The sequence below is a fragment of the Amblyomma maculatum genome, chromosome 11, assembly GCF_055883805.1.
Source record: "Amblyomma maculatum isolate TAMU_Amacu chromosome 11, ASM5588380v1, whole genome shotgun sequence".
NCBI lineage: Eukaryota > Metazoa > Arthropoda > Arachnida > Ixodida > Ixodidae > Amblyomma > Amblyomma maculatum.
The window spans coordinates 126,411,371-126,432,755 of record NC_139354.1 but is presented as its reverse complement, the minus strand read 5'-3'; the positions used below and the strand labels follow the sequence as shown (position 1 = coordinate 126,432,755).

Here is a 21,385-nt window from a genome sequence, read left to right as displayed (position 1 = left end):
TCTCAGCTCAGAAACGTTACCACCGCTTGGGATGGCCCGCTGATTCGCCCCGCAGGTGGCATCCTGATTACTCCATCGGGATGATGCACTGCAAGAATAACCGTAAGTGAACGTACTTACCCCACCAGCTTTGTGGTCTTGCAGCAGTGCTCCCGCGACGTGATTTTAGGCATGGACTTCCTAAATGAACATAGGGCTATCATCGACCTGCGATCCAAGCTCATCAAGCTCTCTGCAGAGAAAGCCATTCCTGCTACGACAACGTCGATGCAAGACATCTTTCTAAACATCCTCGATGAAGAATAGACCGTCCCGCCCTGATTAAGCATCGCAGTCTGCGTAGGTAGCGCGAACATCGAAACCGCTGAAGGCATCGTCGAAGGAAATATCCAATTGCTCTTAGAACGAGGTGTCGGCATCGCAAGAGGCATCACGAAATTCCGGAAAGGTCGAGCTCAGGTTCTGGTAACAAACTCCACCGAAGAATACCGGCATCTCACCAAGGGCACGGCGATCGCTTTTCTCGACGAATTAGCGGACCTCAAAGATGTATTCGCCCTCCACGACCAAACGCTGGAAGACGCACCGGACCTATTCCGTCAGCCCACATTTGACATACACCTGGCATTGACCCACAACAGGAAAGACCAGATTCTCAGTCTGCTTCGAAGCTACGGGGAGTGCTTCTCATCGTCATCGAAGGTACGACAAACACCACTGGCCAAGCACCGCATAATAACGGATGAACACGCCCGACCTCTGCGCCAAAGCCCGTATCGTGTATCGCCGCGAGAACGCCAAGACATTCGCGATCAAGTTGAGGAAATGCTGCGTGATGACATCATCTAGCCATCGAACAGCCCCTGGGCGGCACCAGTCGTTTTGCTGAAGAAGAAAGACGGCACACTTCGCTTCTGCGTTGATTACCGCCGCTTGAATAGCATAACGAAGAAGGATGTCTATCCGCTTCCCCGCATCGGCGACATTCTCGACCGGCTTTGCAATGCAAGGTACTTCTCATCGATGGACCTGAAGAGCGAATATTGGCAAATTGAGGTCGATGAAAGAGACCGCGAGAAAACCGCATTCATCCCACCGGACGGCCTTTATGAGTTCAAGGTGATGCCATTTGGCCTCTGCTCCGCACCAGCCACATTTCAACGAGTAATGGACAAAGTGCTGGCAGGCTTGGAGTGGCAAATTTGTTTAGTATAATTGGACGACATCTCGTTTTCTCGTCAAACTTTGAAGACCACCTAAAACGACTACAGACAGTGCTGGAAGCCATCAAGTCATCGGGACTAACGCTAAAAGCAGAGAAGTGTCACTTCGCCTACGAAGAACTCCGGTTCCTAGGTCACATCGTTAGCAAGGACGGCATTCGCCCAGACCCGGAGAAAACAGCTGCAATCGCACAATTCCCGCCGCCTGCCGACAAGAATGCTGTGCGCCGATGCCTTGGGCTGTGCGCTTATTATCGACGATTTGTCAGAAACGTTTCGCGGATCGCCGAACCGTTCACGCAGCTTACAAAGGCTGACGTACCTTTTAAATGGGAAGCGCCGGAAGGAGAAGCCTTCGACGACCTTAAGCGCCGCCTGCAATGCCCTCCTGTACTTGGCCACTTTGATGAAATCGCAGAGACCGAAATTCACACCGACGCGAGCAGTGCGGGCCTAGGAGCCATTCTCGTCGAGAAGAGTGCCGGACAGGAAAAAAGTAATCGCCTACCCTAGCAGGTCCCTCACAAAAGCCGAAGTCAATTACTCGACGACCGAGAAGGAGTGCCTTGCGATCATCTGGGCTACTTCTAAGTTTCTTCCATACATATACGGCCGACCTTTCAAGGTTGTTAGCGACCATCATGCGCTCTGCTGGCTGGCTAATTTGAAAGATCCCTCCGGCCGCCTTGCCAGATGGCGCCTACGACTTCAAGAATTTGACTTGACAGTATTCTATACGTCGGGCCGGAAGCACTCCGACAGGACTGCCTATCACGCGCTCCCGTCGACGCTCCCCCGAAGGACGATGACGACGACGCCTTTTTGGGACCGGTAAGCGTCAGCAGTTTCGCAGAACAACAGCGATCAGACCCTGAGCTGAAAGCGCTAGCCGATTACTTAGAAGGGAAGACCACCTCCCCTTCTGGTGTGTTCAGGCGACATTTATCATCGTTCCCGTTAAGCAATGGCCTCCTAGTGAAGAAGAACTTTGCAGCCAACAAGACCGCGCAGCTTTTTGTAGTACCTAAACACCTCCGGCAGGAAATTCTGCAGGCGTTGCACGATGAGCCCACAGCAGGCCATCTCGGATTTGCGCGCACGTTGCGTCGAATCCAGGAGAAGTATTACTGGCCGCGACTGCCCGCCGAAGTTGCCCACTACGTGAAGACGTGTCGTGAGTGCCAACGACGCAAGACGCCGCCGATCAGGCCAGCAGGACTACTAAACCCGATTCCGCCCCCAATCCTGCCCTTTCAACAAATTGGGATGAATCTCCTCGGCCCCTTTCCATCTTCTTCTATGGGTAGCAAGTGGATCATCGTGGCCACTGACTACCTTACCCGTTACGCCTAAGCAAGAGCACTACGAAATGGTACCGCGGCAGAAGTCGCCAAAGTTTTTGTCGAACAAATTCTCTTGCGACATGGCGCCCCAGATGTGCTCATCACGGACAGATGAACGGAGTTTACGGCAGAGTTGACGCAAGCCATCCTGGAATACAGTCATACCAGCCATCGTCGAACAACTGCGTACCATCCCCAGACCAATGGCCTTACGGAGCGCCTGAATAAAACTATCGCGGCCATGTACGTCGACGCTGAACACAAGACCTGGGACGCTATCTTGCCCTACGTGATTTTCGCGTATATCTCGGCAGTCCAGGAGACGACCAGAGCGACCCCGTTTAAGCTTGTGTACAGCAGGGAGCCCACGACGACGCTCGACGCGATGCTGCCGCATGTAAGCAGCGAGGACAACCTTGACGTCGCCGCCTACCTGCAGCGTGCAGAGGAAGCCCGACGACTCGCACGGCTGCGTACTAAAGACCAACAGCGCACCGACAGCCGCCGATACAATTTTCGATGACGCCACGCTGAGTACAATCCAGGAGACCAAGCGGGGGTTTGGACACCAATTCGCCGTCGCGGATTAAGTGAAAAGCTGTTGCGTCGATACTTTGGGCTCGTACAAAATCATTCGCCGCGTCGGACCACTGGACTATGAAGTCATTCCAGACGGACCGTCAACATCACATCGGCGACGCGAACGCCCAGAAATTGTACGTGTTGTACGACTGAAACCTTATTACGCGCGTTAAAGAATCTGTGGTGTTTAAACTTTGCAGTGTTTATGTTTAAGTTTCTTTGTTTTGGAACATCGAGGCGATGTTGTTTTTAAGGGGGGGAGTAATGCCGCGGAACCTTCAAAACTGTATTTATTGTTTTTTAACAGCCGCCGGCATACAGGCTTATTACTCTGATTCTGGACCGCGTATTTATTCCGCAATCTTTGTTTGTTAATGCTTGATGTCGCGAGTCGCACCTTTATTAGTTTCGTTGTAGCGCAAGATGCACCGAGATCTGTCTCGAAGGTTCCGGACACTCGGGTGTCATTCCACAATGTTCCAGCCCGTGCTGGTAGCTGTTTGCGGCATTATCTAGATTGTTCTGTGCAGCCTTTAAATTGGACGTTGAGGAGTGTGATGGGAATTCTTTGTTCGACGATCGACGAGCACGTTTGTTTCTATCGCCGCCGCCGAGTTGCTTAGTTCTTTTGCGGGCGCAAGTCAGCCCAAATAAAGAGTTTCTTTAGTGCAATTATCGACCCTTCATTTGTGTCGTCCACCTCGTCACCACTACGTGACAGTATAGACAGAAGTACCGCCGCAAAAGCTTTTCGCTCAGTTCGCGGCTTCGAATCGACGTCCAAACCCACACTTGTTCTCCGCCCTCTGCGTGTCGTCGACGCAAGTTATCTTTTCGGGCGTCATTGTGTTGCTGGTCTTTTATGCGCAGCCGGGCAAGCCATCGGGCTTCCTCTGCACGCTGAAGGTAGGCGGCGATGTTCTCCTTGGTTACGCGCTGCAGCATTGTGCCGAGTGTCTTCGTGGGCACCCTGCGGTACAGAAACTTGAACATGGTCGCTCGGGTGTCTCCTGGTCGGAATTGTTATGCGCAAAGGTGGCGTACTGCAGGATGGCTTCCCAGGTCTTACGTTCGGCGTTTACGTACAGGTGCGGACAGAAGTAAACGGAGCGGCCATCCGAAGAAAAAATTGAGGTTCAGCGCCGCCTAGCCGGGCCGACCGAAAGCAGGAAATCATGGCGCGCATCTGCACACCCACCGTCGGCATGATTGCTTCGCATGCGTTTGTCACTGTCACGGCTTCACTGTCGCAATAATAAAAATTGCGATCGGATGGTCGCGCTCCTCGAAGCGAGCGGGCATTTAAATCACTTAAGTGATTTAATGTGCGCGGACCATTTCCTTGATAGTAGAGCCCGCCTGGCCTGCGCTACATTTAAGCTGCTTTATTTAGATAGCAGTAGAGGCATTTACGCCGCAGGAAGCAGCGTGTTTTGTGTTTTGATTTTTGATGTTACCGGGATTCATTTTTATCTCGCTGCTGACGAAATGTGCTCGAACTTAGCGTGCCGGTGCAGATTCCGGTTCGTTTATTAGAGCTACGGCCATGATTCAGGGCTTTCACTTCGGCGTAGCGGGTAATGTAGTTAGTAGCCACAATGATCCACTTGGTACCCGCAGATGAAGTTTGAAAGGTGCCACGCAGATGCATCCCGTTTTGCTGAGTTTGCCTAATCGGGGTTGGTATAGGGTTGAAATCCCCAGCAGGACTGATCTTGTGTGTCTTGCTTGCCTGACACTAAGGGTACGTTTACGCGTAATGGGCGACGTCAGCAGGCAACCGCTGCCGGTAATGCCTCTGCATTCGCTGCAATATGCGCGCCAACCTGTGATGCCCAACTGTGTGCTCATCGTTCATGGTCTGCAGAATTTCGTGCTCAAGGCTTTTAGGTACAACAAGAAGCTGCGCGGCCTTGTTGGGTGCCAATTTCTTCACGAGGACGCCATTGCTTAACGCGAACGATGACAAATGACGCCTGAACACAACAGGAGGGGAAGTGGTCCTGACTTCCCTGGTAATCGGATTGGGGTTTCTGGTCAGGGTATGATCGCTTCAGTTGTACGAAACTGCTCGCGCTTGCCGGTACCAAGAAGGCATCATCGTCGTCTTCTCTGGGGGAAACGTCGACGGGGGTTCGGGATACGCATTCTGCGTCGGAACGCTTGCAGGCGGAATTGTAGACTACAAAAATGTCTAATTCCTGAGACGTAGGGGTGCGTCGTGCATGGCGGCAGGGGGCGTCTTTCAAATTTTAGAGCCAACAGTGCGCGGGATGATCACTTACAACCTTGAATGGTCTCCAGTATAGATAAGGGTGGAACGTCGATGTGGCTCACATGATCGCGAAGCACTTCGTATCGGTCGTCGAGTAATTGGCTTCGGCGTTTGAGAGGGACTTGCTGGCGTACGCGATAACTTTCTCGTATCTGGCTATTTCTAAACGAAAATGGCGCTTAGGCCAACACTGCTTGCGTCGATGTGAATTTCAGTCGGCGTTTTCATTAAAGTGGCCTAGGAGTAGGCTGTAAGTGGCCCTTATGGGCGTTGAAGTATTGCACGTGGCGAAGAGAAAGCACAGACTGGCGATTGTGGAACCTTCTGAAAGCTTCAAACAGAGACGTTCTTTCTATATTATTTAGTTTTGAGCTAGTTAGATTAGGTGCCAGCTAAGGAATGGAGTTAAGCTCTTTCTCCTAGCGGCCTGGTTTTCATATCGAAAGCTTGGTTTTTTGACGCTCATTTGTTTAGCTTTTTCTCAACTTGCTAGAATTTTAGATGGTTATTCTTTTTTCTCTAGTTCATTGGCATTCGCAGAATCTCTTTATTTGAACGCGTGTCTGCTAGCCGTTCTTGTGTCTTTCCTTTATAGTCTGTATATTCTGACAACATTGTAGTAGAAATAGTTCAGTTGATATAAACTTATATGTGCAATCAACAGAAGGTTAAGTGGATGCAGTATGAGGCGCAGCTCAAACTGAAGGAGACGCGTTTCGACTCAGTAGAGGAGGCGGAAGGCACGGATTTTTTGTGGCGGTGTTGCGTGCTGAGTGCACGCTTAGACATACCTAAACAAGAAAGAGCCGCTCTAGTTTGTCGTTTGGAAGACTTGGAAAAAGAACAAGGCCTAGTAAGGAGCAGAAACTAAGAAACCGCTAGGACAAGTTCCTCCAATGGAAGAAAACATGGCCGGCACTGTCCTCAAAAACAACAATGACAGACATTCCAGTGCGGTCCAGATGGTTGTGCATGGCACTGGCATGACAGCGAAGGCAAAGTAGGTCATGCCGGACAGACCGGCAGAGCTGTTGAGAAGTAGCTGCTAAGAAGTCGGGAAGGGTCCCGGTGCAGTTTTATGACTATGGGACCCTCGACTGTATTTTTATGCATTTTGTAAATATGTTCAATCCAATATACTTACACTTTCACTTTCAAAGGAAGAAGTAGCGAAAAAAGAAATTCCCAGAGAAGCACGCACACAACCCCAAGAAGGATTCCGCACAAGGGAGAGAGAGAATTCCCATATGCATATCACCGGGGATATCAACATAAGCAGGTGCAGTCGATCTATCATGAAACGTGTAAAGGGTGATATCCGAGTATCAGTCTGAGCCTTCCCAGGGAGAACAATGGAGCTGTGCTGAAAGAGACCAAGAATAGGCAGTCAAAATATTACGCGGGGAGCAATATGGTAATAGTAGAAGCGGGGCTGAACAATGTCTTCATTGATGACGCTGCAGGACTGGTGGAAAGGTTAGCTCATGGAGTTGACGATATCAGGGTGATAGTACAGCAAGCGCAGATCGTTGTGTGCTCAGTAACGGAGGTGCTGGGAACGAACGGAAGGGTTGAAAACGACATCGTGACAGTTAATCATTACATACACGAATTAAGCCTGGAGAAACGTTTCGAAGTAGTTGAAGTAAAATGGGGATGTGCATACAGCAGGTTTTGACAAACCGTTTCAAATAAATAGCAACCCTTTTAAAGAAAGGTGGGAGCCGTGATCGACTGGCGGCTAGTGGGCGGGGTTGAAGCTTTCTTAGGAGCTCCGCGAGGGCTCCGGGCGCAGGGGTAGTTCGATGCGAAGCAGAAGAAAGCGTAATAATGGAGACTACGCACAACAAAATAGCAAAGAAGAGGTCCAAAAAGAACAGTACAAAAAAAGAGATTTAACGCGTCACCTATATATACATGCAAAGGGTAGAAAGTGAGCGAAATAGCTAGCAATAGAACAGCAGTGGAAGGACGACGAAATAGGTGCGTACGGTCTATGCTAAACAGATCTCAGGGATCTAGAAGATCCACCTTTTAATGAAAGGTACGTTTGGCAATTGTGCAACAGTACTAAAACAAAAAAGCGGGAGGGTGGGTATGTTGATACACACAAACAAAAAAAAAACAAATTGGCAAAAAACAACATCGTGCAAAGAACCTGTGTGGGAATCAAGAACAATTGCCGCCATAATGACATGGCTCAGTTCAGTTCAGTCGTTCAGTCGTGTTCGACTTTTCGTGACCCTATGGACCATGTCACGCCACGCTTGCCGGTCTCTTACTATCTTCCTAACATCACATAACTTCATCTGCAATGCCTCGAGGATGCCATCTAATCATCGCGTTCGCTGCCTACCCCTTCTCCGGCGAACCTCAACTTCTCCCAACATCAAATCTTTCTCCAGCGACTCCTCTCTTCTCAGCAGATGACCAAAGTAGCTGAGCTTTAACTTTAGAATTTGACTCTCCAATGAGCAGTCAGGGTTTATGGTTGACAATATCGACTGATTTGATCTTCTGGCAGTCCAAGGAACTCTAAAGAGTCTTCGCCAGCACCACAACTCAAACGCGTCAATTCTTCGGCGGTCAGCCTTTTTCACAGTCGAACTCTCGCATTCATACATCAAAACTGGAAAGACCATAGCACGAGTTATACGGATCTTGGTTGGCAGACTAATGTCTCTGCTCTTTACTAGGCGGTCAAGACTAACCATTGCTCTCTTTCCCAGAAGCAGGCGTCTCCTAATTTCATGGCTGCAGTCTCCTTCCGAGGTAATCTTGGAGCCCAAGAACAAAAAATCTGTCACAGCTTCCACTTCTTGTCCATTGATGATCCAGGACTTGACAGGGCAAGACGCCATGATCTTTGTCTTTTTAATGTTCAGTTCAAGCCCAAACTTCTCACTCTCTTCTTGTACGCGCATCAGAAGACTCTTGAGTTCCACTTCACTTTCTGCCATTAAAGTGGTATCATCCGCATATCTAAGGTTGTTGATACGTCTTCCAGCAATAAACTACCCATGGCTAGGGGTAGTTTATTTAGAGACAGAAGGCCAATGCAAACAGGAAAAGAAGGATCTCATTAAATATCTCACGGGGCGCTTTCTCTCCCTCTGCTTTTGCGTTTCTTCCCTATTTACTCTTCTGTCCGCATGAGGCAGCGGAGGTACGGCTCAGCTACAGAGCCAGTAGCAGGCTCGTGCATTTTCTTTTCATTCTTCTAAACGAAAGGCGCCGGGTCATGTAAACGATTTTGAGACGGGGCCAATGTTTTTCTATTGGAGGAAATGAAAGGCCAAATCGACGATCTGGATGGATACACGGATTGTAACAGGAATAATAATAATAATATTTGGTTCAAAGGAAGGGAAAGGCGCATTTTATGTCACACTTGTGTTTGTGGACACCTTAGCAGCGCCATAAGGGAAGAGAGGAAAGTGGGAGTTAAAGTGGAAAGAGAGAAACGGGAGCCGTAGTGGAGGTCTACGGAGTAATTTCGACCACCTGGGAATCTTTAACGTGCGCTGACATCCCACAGCCCACGGAGGCCACTTCGTTTCGCCTCCATCGAAAAGCAACCTCCGAGGTCGGGTTCGAACCCGGGTATTCCGGACAGTAGTCGGGCTTCTTACCACTGCACCACCCCAGCGGGGCAAGTTAATGGTAGATTTTTGTGAGTGACACAATCTAGTTATTGTAAATAGGGGAACAAAATTGGAGGGACTAATCACGTGGGAATTTGGGAACAGGCACAAGTCCATTGACTACTGCCTATGGCACCAGCAATGTATTCTGAAGCTCGCAAAGATGGAAATACACGAAGTGGAGGGCAGCCTGGGAGGGGATCATAATGAAAAATCAATTGGAACTTAGACAAAAAGTAAACGAAAAAGAAACAAAGACCAAATAGCGCAAAGAGCAGTGGACAAAGAGGAAGCAATAGATAATTGCCTGATGAAAGATTGGTGTTATTATGAAATACAGTTACTCATAAAGAGTAAACTTAAGGAGGCTAAAGTAGCAAACTGCTGGAATGGAAAGAGAAGGACTCGGAGCTGGTCGAATAAGGAAATCAGAGAAGCGATTGAACAATAAGTTCAGCTTCAAGAGCAAACCGATAGATAATAAAAGCACAGGTATCTCAGCAGAAAATATACCAAAAATGAGAATCGAATCAACATAAAAAAAGAGTCTACAGGCTCTCGTCAAAATTAAAATAAAGCAGTCCTCCGGTCACTGGATGACGGAAATACAAGAAGCCACAAAGGGGACAAAGAAAATCTGGAATCATATAAGATAGGTAACAAGAATAAAAGCAAGCATGAGCAGATTCAAGATAACGATAGAAATTGTTTATTACGAATAACGCTGTGAAGTACATCTGTCATAGCAGAATCATTTAGGAGTGATTATGGGGTAGTTTCTGCAAATCAGATAAACGCAAGATGCCCGGATACAAAGCAGCTTAGAACTGACCAATTTGAATTATAAAAAGGAGGCTACATATATTCCTAAAAGCACATCTACAGCAATTGATGAAATATCTGTCAAGTAGATTAACGAATTTGGACCAAGAAGTAATAAACGTTGGTAAATGTTTGGAACCAGTCATAACAAGAAATCAAATTCCTGACAGCCAATGGCAGAGTAAATGAATTTGATATATAAAGGGAAAGAATATAGGAAGCACACAAAATCCTACAGGCCGAATACGATAACATCTGTTATATATAGGTTCACTATGTAGGCGTTGAAATTAAAAATTTAACCATGGGCAGAAAGCAAGAAGATACTCGGAGAACTTCAGAACGGGTTTAGAAATAATAGGCGCTTAGATGAAAACCTTTTCGTGCTTACCCATTGCATCGAAATATCTCGAGCAGAAAACGGACCTTTGTATCTAGCCTTTCTGGACATAAGCCGGGAGTACTAAACAGGGAACTCCTGTGGAAATTAATAAAAGAAGTAGGTATCGGACAAGAGATAGCAGAATTTCTAAAGGAAATTACTCGGTGCCCTCGGCAAAACGACAAATGAGATGTACAATATGATATGGGCTGGACAAGTTCTGAAGCATGGGAAGCTCAGAGTAAAATATTATATGAGGAACGGCGGGGGATTGGGGGAACTCGAAAATAAGAGGTGGAAGCTAAAGTATTTAATACCTACACTTAAAAGCGTTGACTCACAATGGAGCAAACCAACAAATAGACTGACCACTAAGTATGCTGGTCACAAGGACGGAGAAAAAAAGATCTTGAAATATCAGATGAAAAACGCAGGAGGTAAAAATTCGATATATTGTATGAAAAAAGAAACAGTGTAGAATTATGCCAAAACTTAAAAGGCAGATCAGGAAGGACGTTTTCTTTGATAACTCAAAAGGCAGTGCCCCACTATTTGAAGCTTTATCAGGGTGCCTTAGAGCATGCAGCTACAAAACAAAATTTTCGAAGATGACACATGGTGCAGTGTGTGGTAAATTTATAGAACCAATTGAACATCATATACTCAAATGTGATGGCATCCGTCCGTATGTCGACTGTGGAGCAATCGCTCTTCCTGATGCTCTGTTTCAGAAATGCCTATGGTTGGGTGAATGAATGTGCGGTAGTAGCTAGTAAAAAGCGATTGGAAGAGTGGTTGCTTAAAAGCAAAACAGTGACAGTGTTAGTAAGGTAGGAGTTGGTATTTTATAAATAGAATAATGGTACAGTTAACTGATCTAAAGAATATTCAAGACATAGGAAAAAAACAAGCATGAGAGCTACTACGGCCACCCCGTTTCAAAGGGGACACCGCTATATTCCTTCCATCCATTCATCCATTGGCTTCTGCTTGCAGCGCTTCCAATTTAAAAGGGACGTCAGCCTTTGTAAGCTGAGTCAACTGCTCGGCGATGTACGACAACGTATTCCCAAATCGCCGCACGTTGTTTTATGCGAGTCTGCGGGAACGCCTTTCTTGCTCACAGTATAGCCCAGAAACAGCAGCCTCTCGCAGGAAACATGGCATTTCTCCGGCTTGAGTGTTAGACCTGATGATGTAATTTCTTCCAGCACTGTCCGAAGGCATTTGAGCTGTTGTTGAAAGCTTTCGAAGACATGTCTTCTTTAAGTAATCTAGACAAATGTTCCACCTCAAGCCGGTGAAAACAGTATCTATTACTCGCTGTAACGTCGCTGGTGCAGAGAAGAGGCCGAATAGCATTACCTTGAACTCGAAAAGCCCGCCTTGCCTGACTAAAGTGGTTTTCTCGCGCTCTCTTTCATTGACCTCAATTTGCCAATACCCGCTCTTCAGATCCACCGACGGAAAAGTACTTAGCGTTGCAGAGCCGATCCAGCGGATGGTCGATGCTGGGAAGCGGGTAGACATCCTCTTTATTATGCAGTTCAAGAGGCGTCAATCAACACCAGAAACGCAGTGCTCCGTCTTTCTTCTTCCGCAGAATGATGGACACTGCGAATGGGATGTTAAATGGCCTGATGACGTCATCAAAAAGCACTTGCTCGATTTGCTCCTGGATGGATTGGCGTTCTCGTTGCCATACACAATAGGAGCTTTGAAGGAAAGGCCAGACATATTCGTATGTGATAATGCGGCGCTTTGCAAACCTTCGACGCTAACTAAGTGCACTCACAGTAGCTTTCATGAAGAGTGCAAATCTTTGTTTGCCTCCTCCGGGTAGCGCAATGATGATATCGAACGCTGGACGCTAGACTTGGTCAGTTTGGTCATTAGTAGCTCGTTTAGGAGGGCGAAGATGCCTCTGATTTCTATTAACTAGCCAACGAAGGCGAATGTTTTCCCGTATTGAGATGCCGGTATTCTTCAGTGAAGTTGGTTAACGTCACTTGAGCTTGTCCCGTCTGAAAATGAGCGATGCATCTTGCAATGCCAGTCTTCTATCAACTAACTGGGTGTTCCCTTCGGCGATGTCGGTTTCTCCTGTACGCACATAGACGGCGACGCTTGATCGGACCGGTAGGACAATTCTCCGTCGAGAACGTAGAGAGCGACGTGATGCGTCGGAGTTGTATTAGCAGGTAGGGCTTTGAAGGAAAGAAGCCGACAGTCGGCGAGGCCAAGGAATGCATTGGGGATTGTACTTTGTATTTTTTAATTTTTACTTCATAATCACGTAAATTAGTAATGTAATGTGTTTAGGGGAAAGATAAATAACTACAAAGTAGAAAGAAAAACAACGTGCCGATGGTGGGAACCGAACCCACGACCTCCGAATAACGCGTCCAGTGCTCTTCCAACTGAACTACATCGGCCGCTGTCACCCCTGCTACTTTTTTGGGTATTAATGTTGTCTGTATACGAACCATGAGAGTGTTCACCAGCGCCACCCTCAACTATATCGGTGGACGTGGAACGTCCTGTGTTACCGCCAGCGTCACGTAGAACGTGATCACTAGTGAGGGTGAAAGCTGTGCTAGAACCCTCTTACGCTACCTATGGCTTCAAGACTGCCATAACCGAGACCCCCGTAAGCTACAAGCAGATAAATGAAGGGGAAATGAGGGTACTCGTTATAGTACATGAAGGAAAGAAGCCGACAGTCGGCGAGGCCAAGGAAAGCATTGGGGATTGTACTTTGTCTTTTTTTTAATTTTTACTTCATAATCACGTAAATTAGTAATGTAATGTGTTTAGGGGAAAGATAAATAACTACAAAGTAGAAAGAAAAACAACGTGCCGATGGTGGGAACCAAACCCACGACCTGCGAATAACGCGTCCGGTGCTCTTCCAACTGAACTACATAGGCCGCTGTCCCCCCTGCTACTTTCTTGGGTATTAATGTTGTCCGTATAAGAACCTTGAGAGTGTTCACCAGAGTGTTCTACGTGACGCTGGCGGTAACACAGGACGTTCCACGTCCACCGATATAGTTGAGGGTGGCGCTGGTGAACACTCTCAAGGTTCGTATACAGACAACATTAATACCCAAGAAAGTAGCAGGGGGGACAGCGGCCGATGTAGTTCAGTTGGCAGAGCACCAGACGCGTTATTCGGAGGTCGTGGGTTTGGTTCCCACCATCGGCACGTTAATTTTCTTTCTACTTTGTAGTTATTTATCTTTCCCCTAAACACATTAAATTACTAATTTACGTGATTATGAATTAAAAATTAAAAAAAAAAGACAAAGTACATCCCCAACGCTTTCCTTGGCCTCGCCGACTGTCGGCTTCTTTCCTTCATGTACTATAACGAGTACCCTCATTTCCCCTTCATTTATCTGCTTGTAGCTTACGGGGGTCTCGGTTATGGCAGTCTTGAAGCCATAGGTGGCGTAAGAGGGTTCTCGCACAGCTTTAGCCCTGACTAGGGATCACGTTCTACGTGACGCTGACGGTAACACAGGGCGTTCCACGTCCACCGATATAGTTGAGGATGGCGCTGCTGAACACTCTCAAGGTTCGTAAACAGACAACATTAATACCCAAGAAAATAGCAGGGGGGACAGCGGCCGATGTAGTTCAGTTGGGTGAGCACCGGACGCGTTATTCGGAGGTCGTGGGTTCGGCTCCCACCATCGGCACGTTGTTTTTCTTTCTACTTTGTAGTTATTTATCTTTCCCCTAAACACATTACATTACTAATTTACGTGATTATGAAGTAAAAATTAAAAAAAAGACAAAGTACAATCCCCAATGCTTTCCTTGGCCTCGCCGACTGTCGGCTTCTTTCCTTCACGTACTATAACGAGTACACTCATTTCCCCTTCATTTATCTGCTTGTAGCTTACGGGGGTCTCGGTTCTGGCAGTCTTGAAGCCATAGGTAGCATAAGAGGGTTCTAGCACAGCTTTCGCCCTCAATAGTGATCACGTTCTACGTGACGCTGGCGGTAACACAGGACGTTCCACGTCCACCGATATAGTTCGGGGTGGCGCTGGTGAACACTCTCAAGGTTCGTATACAGACAACATTAATACCCAAGAAAGTAGCAGGGGGGACAGTGGCCGATATAGTTCAGTTGGAAGAGCACCGGACGCGTTATTCGGAGGTCGTGGGTTCGGTTCCCACCATCGGCACGTTGTTTTTTCTTTCTACTTTGTAGTTATTTATCTTTCCCCTAAACACATTACATTACTAATTTACGTGATTATGAATTAAAAAAAAGACAAAGTACAATCCCCAATGCTTTCCTTGGCCTCGCCGACTGTCGGCTTCTTTCCTTCATGTAATATAACGAGTACCCTCATTTCCCCTTCATTTATCTGCAAATAGGGCTTTGTCCTTCGAGAGCTTGATAAGCTTAGATCGGTGGTCGGTGATTGCTCGTTGCTTAAGCAGAAAATCCAGGACCAAGTTCACTTCGCGGGAGCATTGCTGTAGGACGACGAAGTTGGTAGGGCAGGTACGCCGATTTCTTTAATACTAGCGTTACATCGCACCGATGGCGTAGTACGGTTACCACCAGCAGTGCCAATGAGCGGGCCATCCCAAGTGGTCGTCACATTCTTAAGCTTGGCGGCTAACGGTTCACGTTTGATAGGATAGTCAGCTCCGACATCCACTAAGGTAGTAATCGTGCGACCGTCAATATCCACATTGAAGTCAATTGTTCGTGTCCTCGCATTACGGATGAGCCTTGGCGTACGGTCAAGGATCCCACATGTACTGAGGTCGCAGCCGGAACACACCGTTGTCACTTGCCTGCGCGGCGGTGTCCGCATAGAGTCTGATCGCGTTGTCGTAGATGCTTCCGTTGTGCATAGCAGTTGTGTCACTTTGAAATCTGGGCGCATCAAGGGCATCTTGACACGAACATCGGCCTAATAGCGGCGACGTCGCTACCTGCCGTCGGCGCCGGAGGATCTTTGTTAGTTCGATATAAAGCAACCTCACCTCCAAAGGTTGCTGCCATTAGTTTCTCTTAAAAGGCTTGGGGATGTTCAAAGCGCACTGTCACCGTAGCTGTGACCTGGCAACCCAAAGCGGACTCTAGTGCATCGACGGCTTGATGGCGCAAACTCACCACTGCGCAGACAGTTCTAGATTTCTTGCGGTTGTTCCCCGGGGCGGAGTCATGGGACGTCCACTGCAAATCCGCGGAGGCCAATTCATAGGTACTGGCGGTGGGGTAATATGTGGCTGGCCTCACCGCAGTGGAAGCCTATTTGCCTGTTGTTCCCAGTCCTCCAGGCGTCGCACTTCCTGAGCCTAGGGTGTCGTTCGTAGACTTGGCGGCCGGGACCAAGGGGTTGCGTTCGTGTGGCGCTTGCCCGCATCGAGGGGGGCCTGGAGGGTATTGCGACAGAGCAGGACGGCTTAACGCTGCATCGTAGCTTATCCCTCTTGGCTGTTGCGTCGGAGCGGTCGCCTGAGGAGCACCCAGAGCTTGCTCGATTTCACGGGCGACTTCCGCGATCATGGCCACCTGGGGCTGTTGAAATGATGACAGCAGTCCACTCAGGTGTTCCTGAACGACCTCATGAAGGTCTCGCAGGCTGTCTCGGCTTGTAGGTTATCCGTTGTAATGGCTTGCATACACCGCTTTAGGCTGTCGACTGTATTGGCGCAAGTGAGTTCTATTGTACTCTCTATGAACGGCGCTTCTTTTTCGGACTCGGCCACTGTTGGTATATTTCCGGCAAGGCCAGTAAGTTAAGTTAAATTGGTTCACAGGAAGGGAAAGGCGCAGTATCTGTCACACTTGCTCTGTGGACACCCGAACCGCGCCGTAAGGGAAGGGAGGAAGGTGGGAATGAAAGTGGAAAGAGAGAAAGAGGAGCCGTAGTGCAGGGCTACGGAGTAATTTCGACCACCTGGGGATCTTTAACGTGCGCTGACATCGCACAGCGCACGGACGCCACTTCGTTTCGCCTCCATCGAAACGCAGCCGCCGCGGTCGGGTTCGAACCCGGGAACTCCGGCACAGTAGTCGGGCGTCTTACCACTGCACCACCCCGGAAATTCGTTCACACCAGGCAAGAGCAAGTTCACTTTAGTGTCCTCTTTCATGTTGGGATCGGAACGGTGGAATAGACGCATCATCTCTTCGACATAAGCTGAGACCGACTCATTAGGGAGCTGAATACTTGATTAGAGGAACGACTTGGCTCTTTCTTTTCTCATTGCACTTGTGAAAGCCTTCACAATTTCAGATAGTATTGCCTCCTAACCGTTCAAATACGACTCACGACTCTCAAACTACATTTGGGCAGATTCTAGAGAGCAAACTAGATGTGTCTGAGCTTGGCTTTGTCCTTGCAGGCATTGAACGTTGCCTCGTGTTCGGACAGGTCAAGCCAGTCTTGCGCATCCTCATCTTGCCGTCCTCGGAAGCAGGGGTCTCACGTAACCCTAGCTGGGTCTGTTCGGCTGGCTTCATTCTCAGGAACTTGGACACATTGACCGGGCCTGCACCTCCACCAGATGTCACTTGGTGGTGAAAATGCCGTAGGCGACAAATAGACAGACAGGGAGGTGTAACGCGGGAGCGAACTCTTTATTGGGCTGCCCTGCGACCGCAAAATAACTGAGCGTTTCGATCACGGCAGCAACTAACATGCTCACTGGTCATCGAGCAAGGAATTGCCCATCGGGCATATCAACGTTCAATTTAAAGGCGGCCAAGAAACATCGAAAAAGCCGCAAACGGTGATTAGCACAACCAAGAACATTGCCGAAACATACGCGAGTGGCCGGAATCTTCAAGACACACATAGGCGGTTCTTGCGCGACAAATATTCTGATAAAGCTTCATCTCGCGACAATGCGCATGAAGAAACAAAGAATTTAGAACTGATCCGCGTGCCAGAATCAGAGCGATAAGGCCGCATGAGGGCGGCCGTCGAAAAAGAACTTATGCAAAATTTTGTGGTTTAAGGCAATATCTAGTTCCCTGTTAACTAGTTTTCTGCAATGGTGATATCTGATATCTGTGATACGCTTTCTTGAAAGGTTCGTCTTATGTTGGTGCAGCGTGTACTAACTATCGTGGAGCCATAATAGTCGATGACCTCAATATTGAAAAAACCGCAACAACAGCTGCCCATGAACTTCTTCACCTGTAAGTACACCTGAAGAGCCTATTATTTATTCAATAATTATTTTTTCTTCGTTTCTCGCCACACTTTAATGATGGTCACACGTAAAATCAAGCTTTTTCACTCTTTTGTTATTAGTTTTTATAGTGCGCTTTAACTAAGTCTTTGAAAAGTATTTAAAGGCTTGTTAACAAACCTTTGGTTTAAGCTTATCTTCAGCCGGGATGTCCTTCAGCCGGCTGTTACCGCGTGCTGGCTTCAGGCTTGTTAAACATTTTAGTTAGGTTTTAAACATTGCGCTTATATCATTTCTTTAGGAATGCGTGAGCAAGCAACCCTAAATAATATTCCAATCGGATTCCCAATTGTTTTCAAACTAACATTGCCGTCGTATTTCAGCGCGAGCACTTGCGGCGTCGTAGTTGAGGGCAGGTAGATTATTTACTACCCAAACATTCGCCTGCAACTTCTCAATTACTGTAAGGCAGAGCTTCTTACGCTTCCATAGCTGCCGCACAGCGGCTGGGGTATCTGTCAACGTTCGCCTTTTGCAGGCGGCGGAGCGCGCGATCCTCTAACTGTGCAAAAATGCCCTGTTGCAGAGGGCAGTTGAACCATTCTTCAGCTTTATTTCCAGCAGCCGCACTGCCTAAATATGTGAACGTGTTTCGCAACGATATCTGAACGGCTCTGTCATCTTGTAGTGGGAGGGACTATCAATCCCGCTTGAGAAAGCAACAAAGAAAAGCAGTCATTTTTTTTTTTCATTTCCTATGTGACGCCAAGCCACTACACAAGGCAAGCGACACTACATGAAGAGAGTGGTGCTGTCTTTTAATTTGATTTTTAAACACACCTGCTTGAGTGAAATATTATGAAACAATGGATATTGCTCGCTAAAATAGGAACGTATAGAATGCGTGTCATACGTAAAGGTAAAGCAGTAAAGGCAGTTGAGGGGGAAAGGAAGCCGGAGAATGGATAAGGAGCAGGTTTATCAATTCAGGGATAATGTATAAAAGCATTAAACCATGTGAAACGAGGTGTTTGATGGAGACGAGAAGACGATATGGACGATGGCAAGGCTGACGTACAGCAACGCCGAGCTTACATAAACGGGCGTTGTGACGCGGCACAGTGAGGAAACGTGGAGGGCATGGCTTCCGGAAGTCATGCACGCTTCGATTCGGAAAAAGAATGCCAACTACGCCTGTGGTAGTATCATGTTCTAAGACACTGCAACTTATTCCTTTTTGGCTTTGAGCATATCTCCCAGTGATTCAGGGACTGACTCAATGAGCTGCTATACCCAGGAGCACCTCAACACTGTTCATCATCATCAGCCTGACTATACCCACTGCAGGGTGAAGGCGTCGCCCATATTTCTCCAATTACCCGGTTCTGTGCTAGCTGCATCCACTTGACCACTGCGACCTTCTTAACCTCATCCATCAACCTAACTTCCTGCCGCCCCCTGCTACGCTTTCCTTCCATTGGAATCCCGTCTGCTACCCTAGGCGACCATCGGTTGTCCTCTCTTCGCGCTATATGTCCTGCCATGCGCATTTCTTCTTGATTTCCAATAGAATGTCAAAAAACTGAGTTATTTCTCTAACCCACTCTGCATGCTTTTTATATTTTAAGGTTACCTCTGCTATTTTTCATTCCATATCACTCTGCGTTGTCTTCAACTTATGTAGAACCCTCTTGGTTAGCCTCCACGTTTCCGCCCCATAGTTGAGTACAGGTAAGATGCAACTGTTGTATACTTTCCTCTTGAGCGATACCGGTAAGCTGCTAGTCATAATCTGCGAGTGCTTGCCAAATGCGCTCCATCGCAATCTTAATCTTCATGTTATTCCCTTTACATGGTCATGATCTGTGGTTACTACCTGTCCTAAGTAGACATATTCGCCTACTACTTCCAGTGCTTCGCTACCTAACGTAAACTGCTGTTCCTTCCCGAGGCTGTTGAACATTACCTTAGTTTTCTGCATACTGATTTTCAAGCCTACCTTTCAACTCTTCCTGTGTAGGTCACCAATCATTCTTTTGCAATTCCTCTCCTGAGTCACTTAGCGCGGCAAAGTCATCAGCAAATCGCAGATTACTGAGGTATTCTCCATCTATCCTTATCCATAACTGCTCCCATTTCAAGTCTCTGAATACTTCCTATAAGCAAGCTGTGAATAGTACTGGGGAGATCGTGTCTGGTTTCCTAACACTAGCTAGAGCTAGAGCCACTACCGCGAGGGAAAGCCGACTTTAAGGGGACGATAGTTCTCCCCATCGCCCCAACTTTAAATTGACCCACGCGTCTGTGAGTACATGCTATTGAGATGTCTTCATGAACTTGCACTTGAGGCAGGAGCTTCCAGCACAGGTAGCACCGACAACGTCCTCGCAGACTTCCGCAGTGCGCTTACGATAGCGTGAAGGTCGCAGGATGGCTGGCATGTCACGTGGGCTACAGTGGCGGCAGCTCGGTACGCAGCGGGGCCCGGTCGAAAACTGTGGCCGGAGTCCATTGAGGTGGCGTCGCTGTCTGGAAGGCAGATGGAGACTGCGTCAGAGAGAGTACCGAGCCAGGTGCGCTTACAGTGCAACACTAGGGATTGCAGGAAGTTGACCACTTGTCCACAGGGCCCGGGAGTCCGGCTGAAAGCTGCAGGACAGGATAGCAGCAGGCAGATGTGACTTCTGACTGGTCTAGCCATGACTTCTCCGGGTGGATGGACTGAACAGGATACAGGCAGCTCTCTCGCGGAAGGCAGCAGCGAGACGATGTGCAGAGGCCAGTAAGCCGGGATAATTCCGGGGAAGCAGAATAACTGATAGAACGCTCCCCATATGCCTTTAACGAAAGTCACGGGAGGGAGCACTGACATCCGCACGGGCCTCGTAGCTCCGTGCAAAACTCGCTAGCAAAACGCGTCATGTAGCTGTAAAACGCAAAGTTCAAGTGAACAAAGCCGTCTTGAGTTGAACGAGAAGCAAGCGGTCAGCAATGTGCTCGCGCTCTACAACACCACGGGCCCGGCGGCTGTCTTTTCTGGAGCAGTGCAGGCAGCTACGAGAGTCGTAGGCCTAACAACCACTATGCCAAAGACAGCCTTCAAACAAAAAGCGAAAAGAACCCGGAAAAGGGTTACGCGCAAACAGCCGCGAGGAGACATCAGCACAATGGGTTGGTCCTACTCCGCTCATCGCACAAAGTGGACTTGCGATCGGCGCCCACTTTCACGGACGGTGTCGGAACGCCCGGTGCTTAGCTGCAATACAAGCAAAATCATCGTGGCCCCCGTGGATCCAGGCCACTCGGTTCCAAGAGCCCGCGACTCCCGGAGTCGCGAAAGAGACTAGATATGAAAATATGTACAGAAAACGCGGATCACCATCGCGGGTTCCCTCCTCACTCACTACAGGCTTGGCGACTATGTGGGCGCTAGGCATAGTGCTCTCTCGATATGGACCACGTAGTTTTCAAACTGAAGAAACTTCTCCAAAGGGCACAACAAAATGCGCTGAGCATGTCGAAAAGTTCAAACATTCTGCAGCGAAATTCTCCTCGCTTTCAAGAAAGCATGCCGCACGGCTTAGCCATCGAAATTCAATCGAAATTCACTCTAGGCCTAGCACTTGTCATGTTCGGACAAAGAACGGCCCTTGCCACGAACAAATATTTGTCCAATGTAAGAGCAGGCTCCACGGTGGGCGCCAGATGTGGGGTTTTACCAAGAGGTAAATGTATATCCCCGCATAATAGCGGCTCACAGTCCAAACCGCCGACTCCACCCAATGATCGCGTGCGCTACCGAGCGCACGCTGACCCCTGCGGACCGTGCTCTTGGGAACAAAGGAACAGCACGTGCTGACAACAAACAGGCATTTATTGCTGCAATAACAACAATGTCAGCTAGCAATAATACACGCTAATGAATGAAGGTGGTCTGA

The 21,385-nt window shown here is 48.2% G+C and overlaps 1 protein-coding gene across 1 annotated transcript in view; it reads left to right on the top strand.

Annotated features, from left to right (window-relative positions):
• The window catches only part of LOC146174918 (uncharacterized), a 201,051-nt gene that overhangs the window by 103,529 nt on the left and 76,137 nt on the right, over window positions 1-21,385 (top strand). The window contains exon 6 of the mRNA XM_084585487.1: window positions 17,346-17,454. Within this exon, the coding sequence (XP_084441613.1) occupies window positions 17,346-17,454 (109 nt within the window). The remainder of the gene's footprint in view (window positions 1-17,345; window positions 17,455-21,385) is intronic.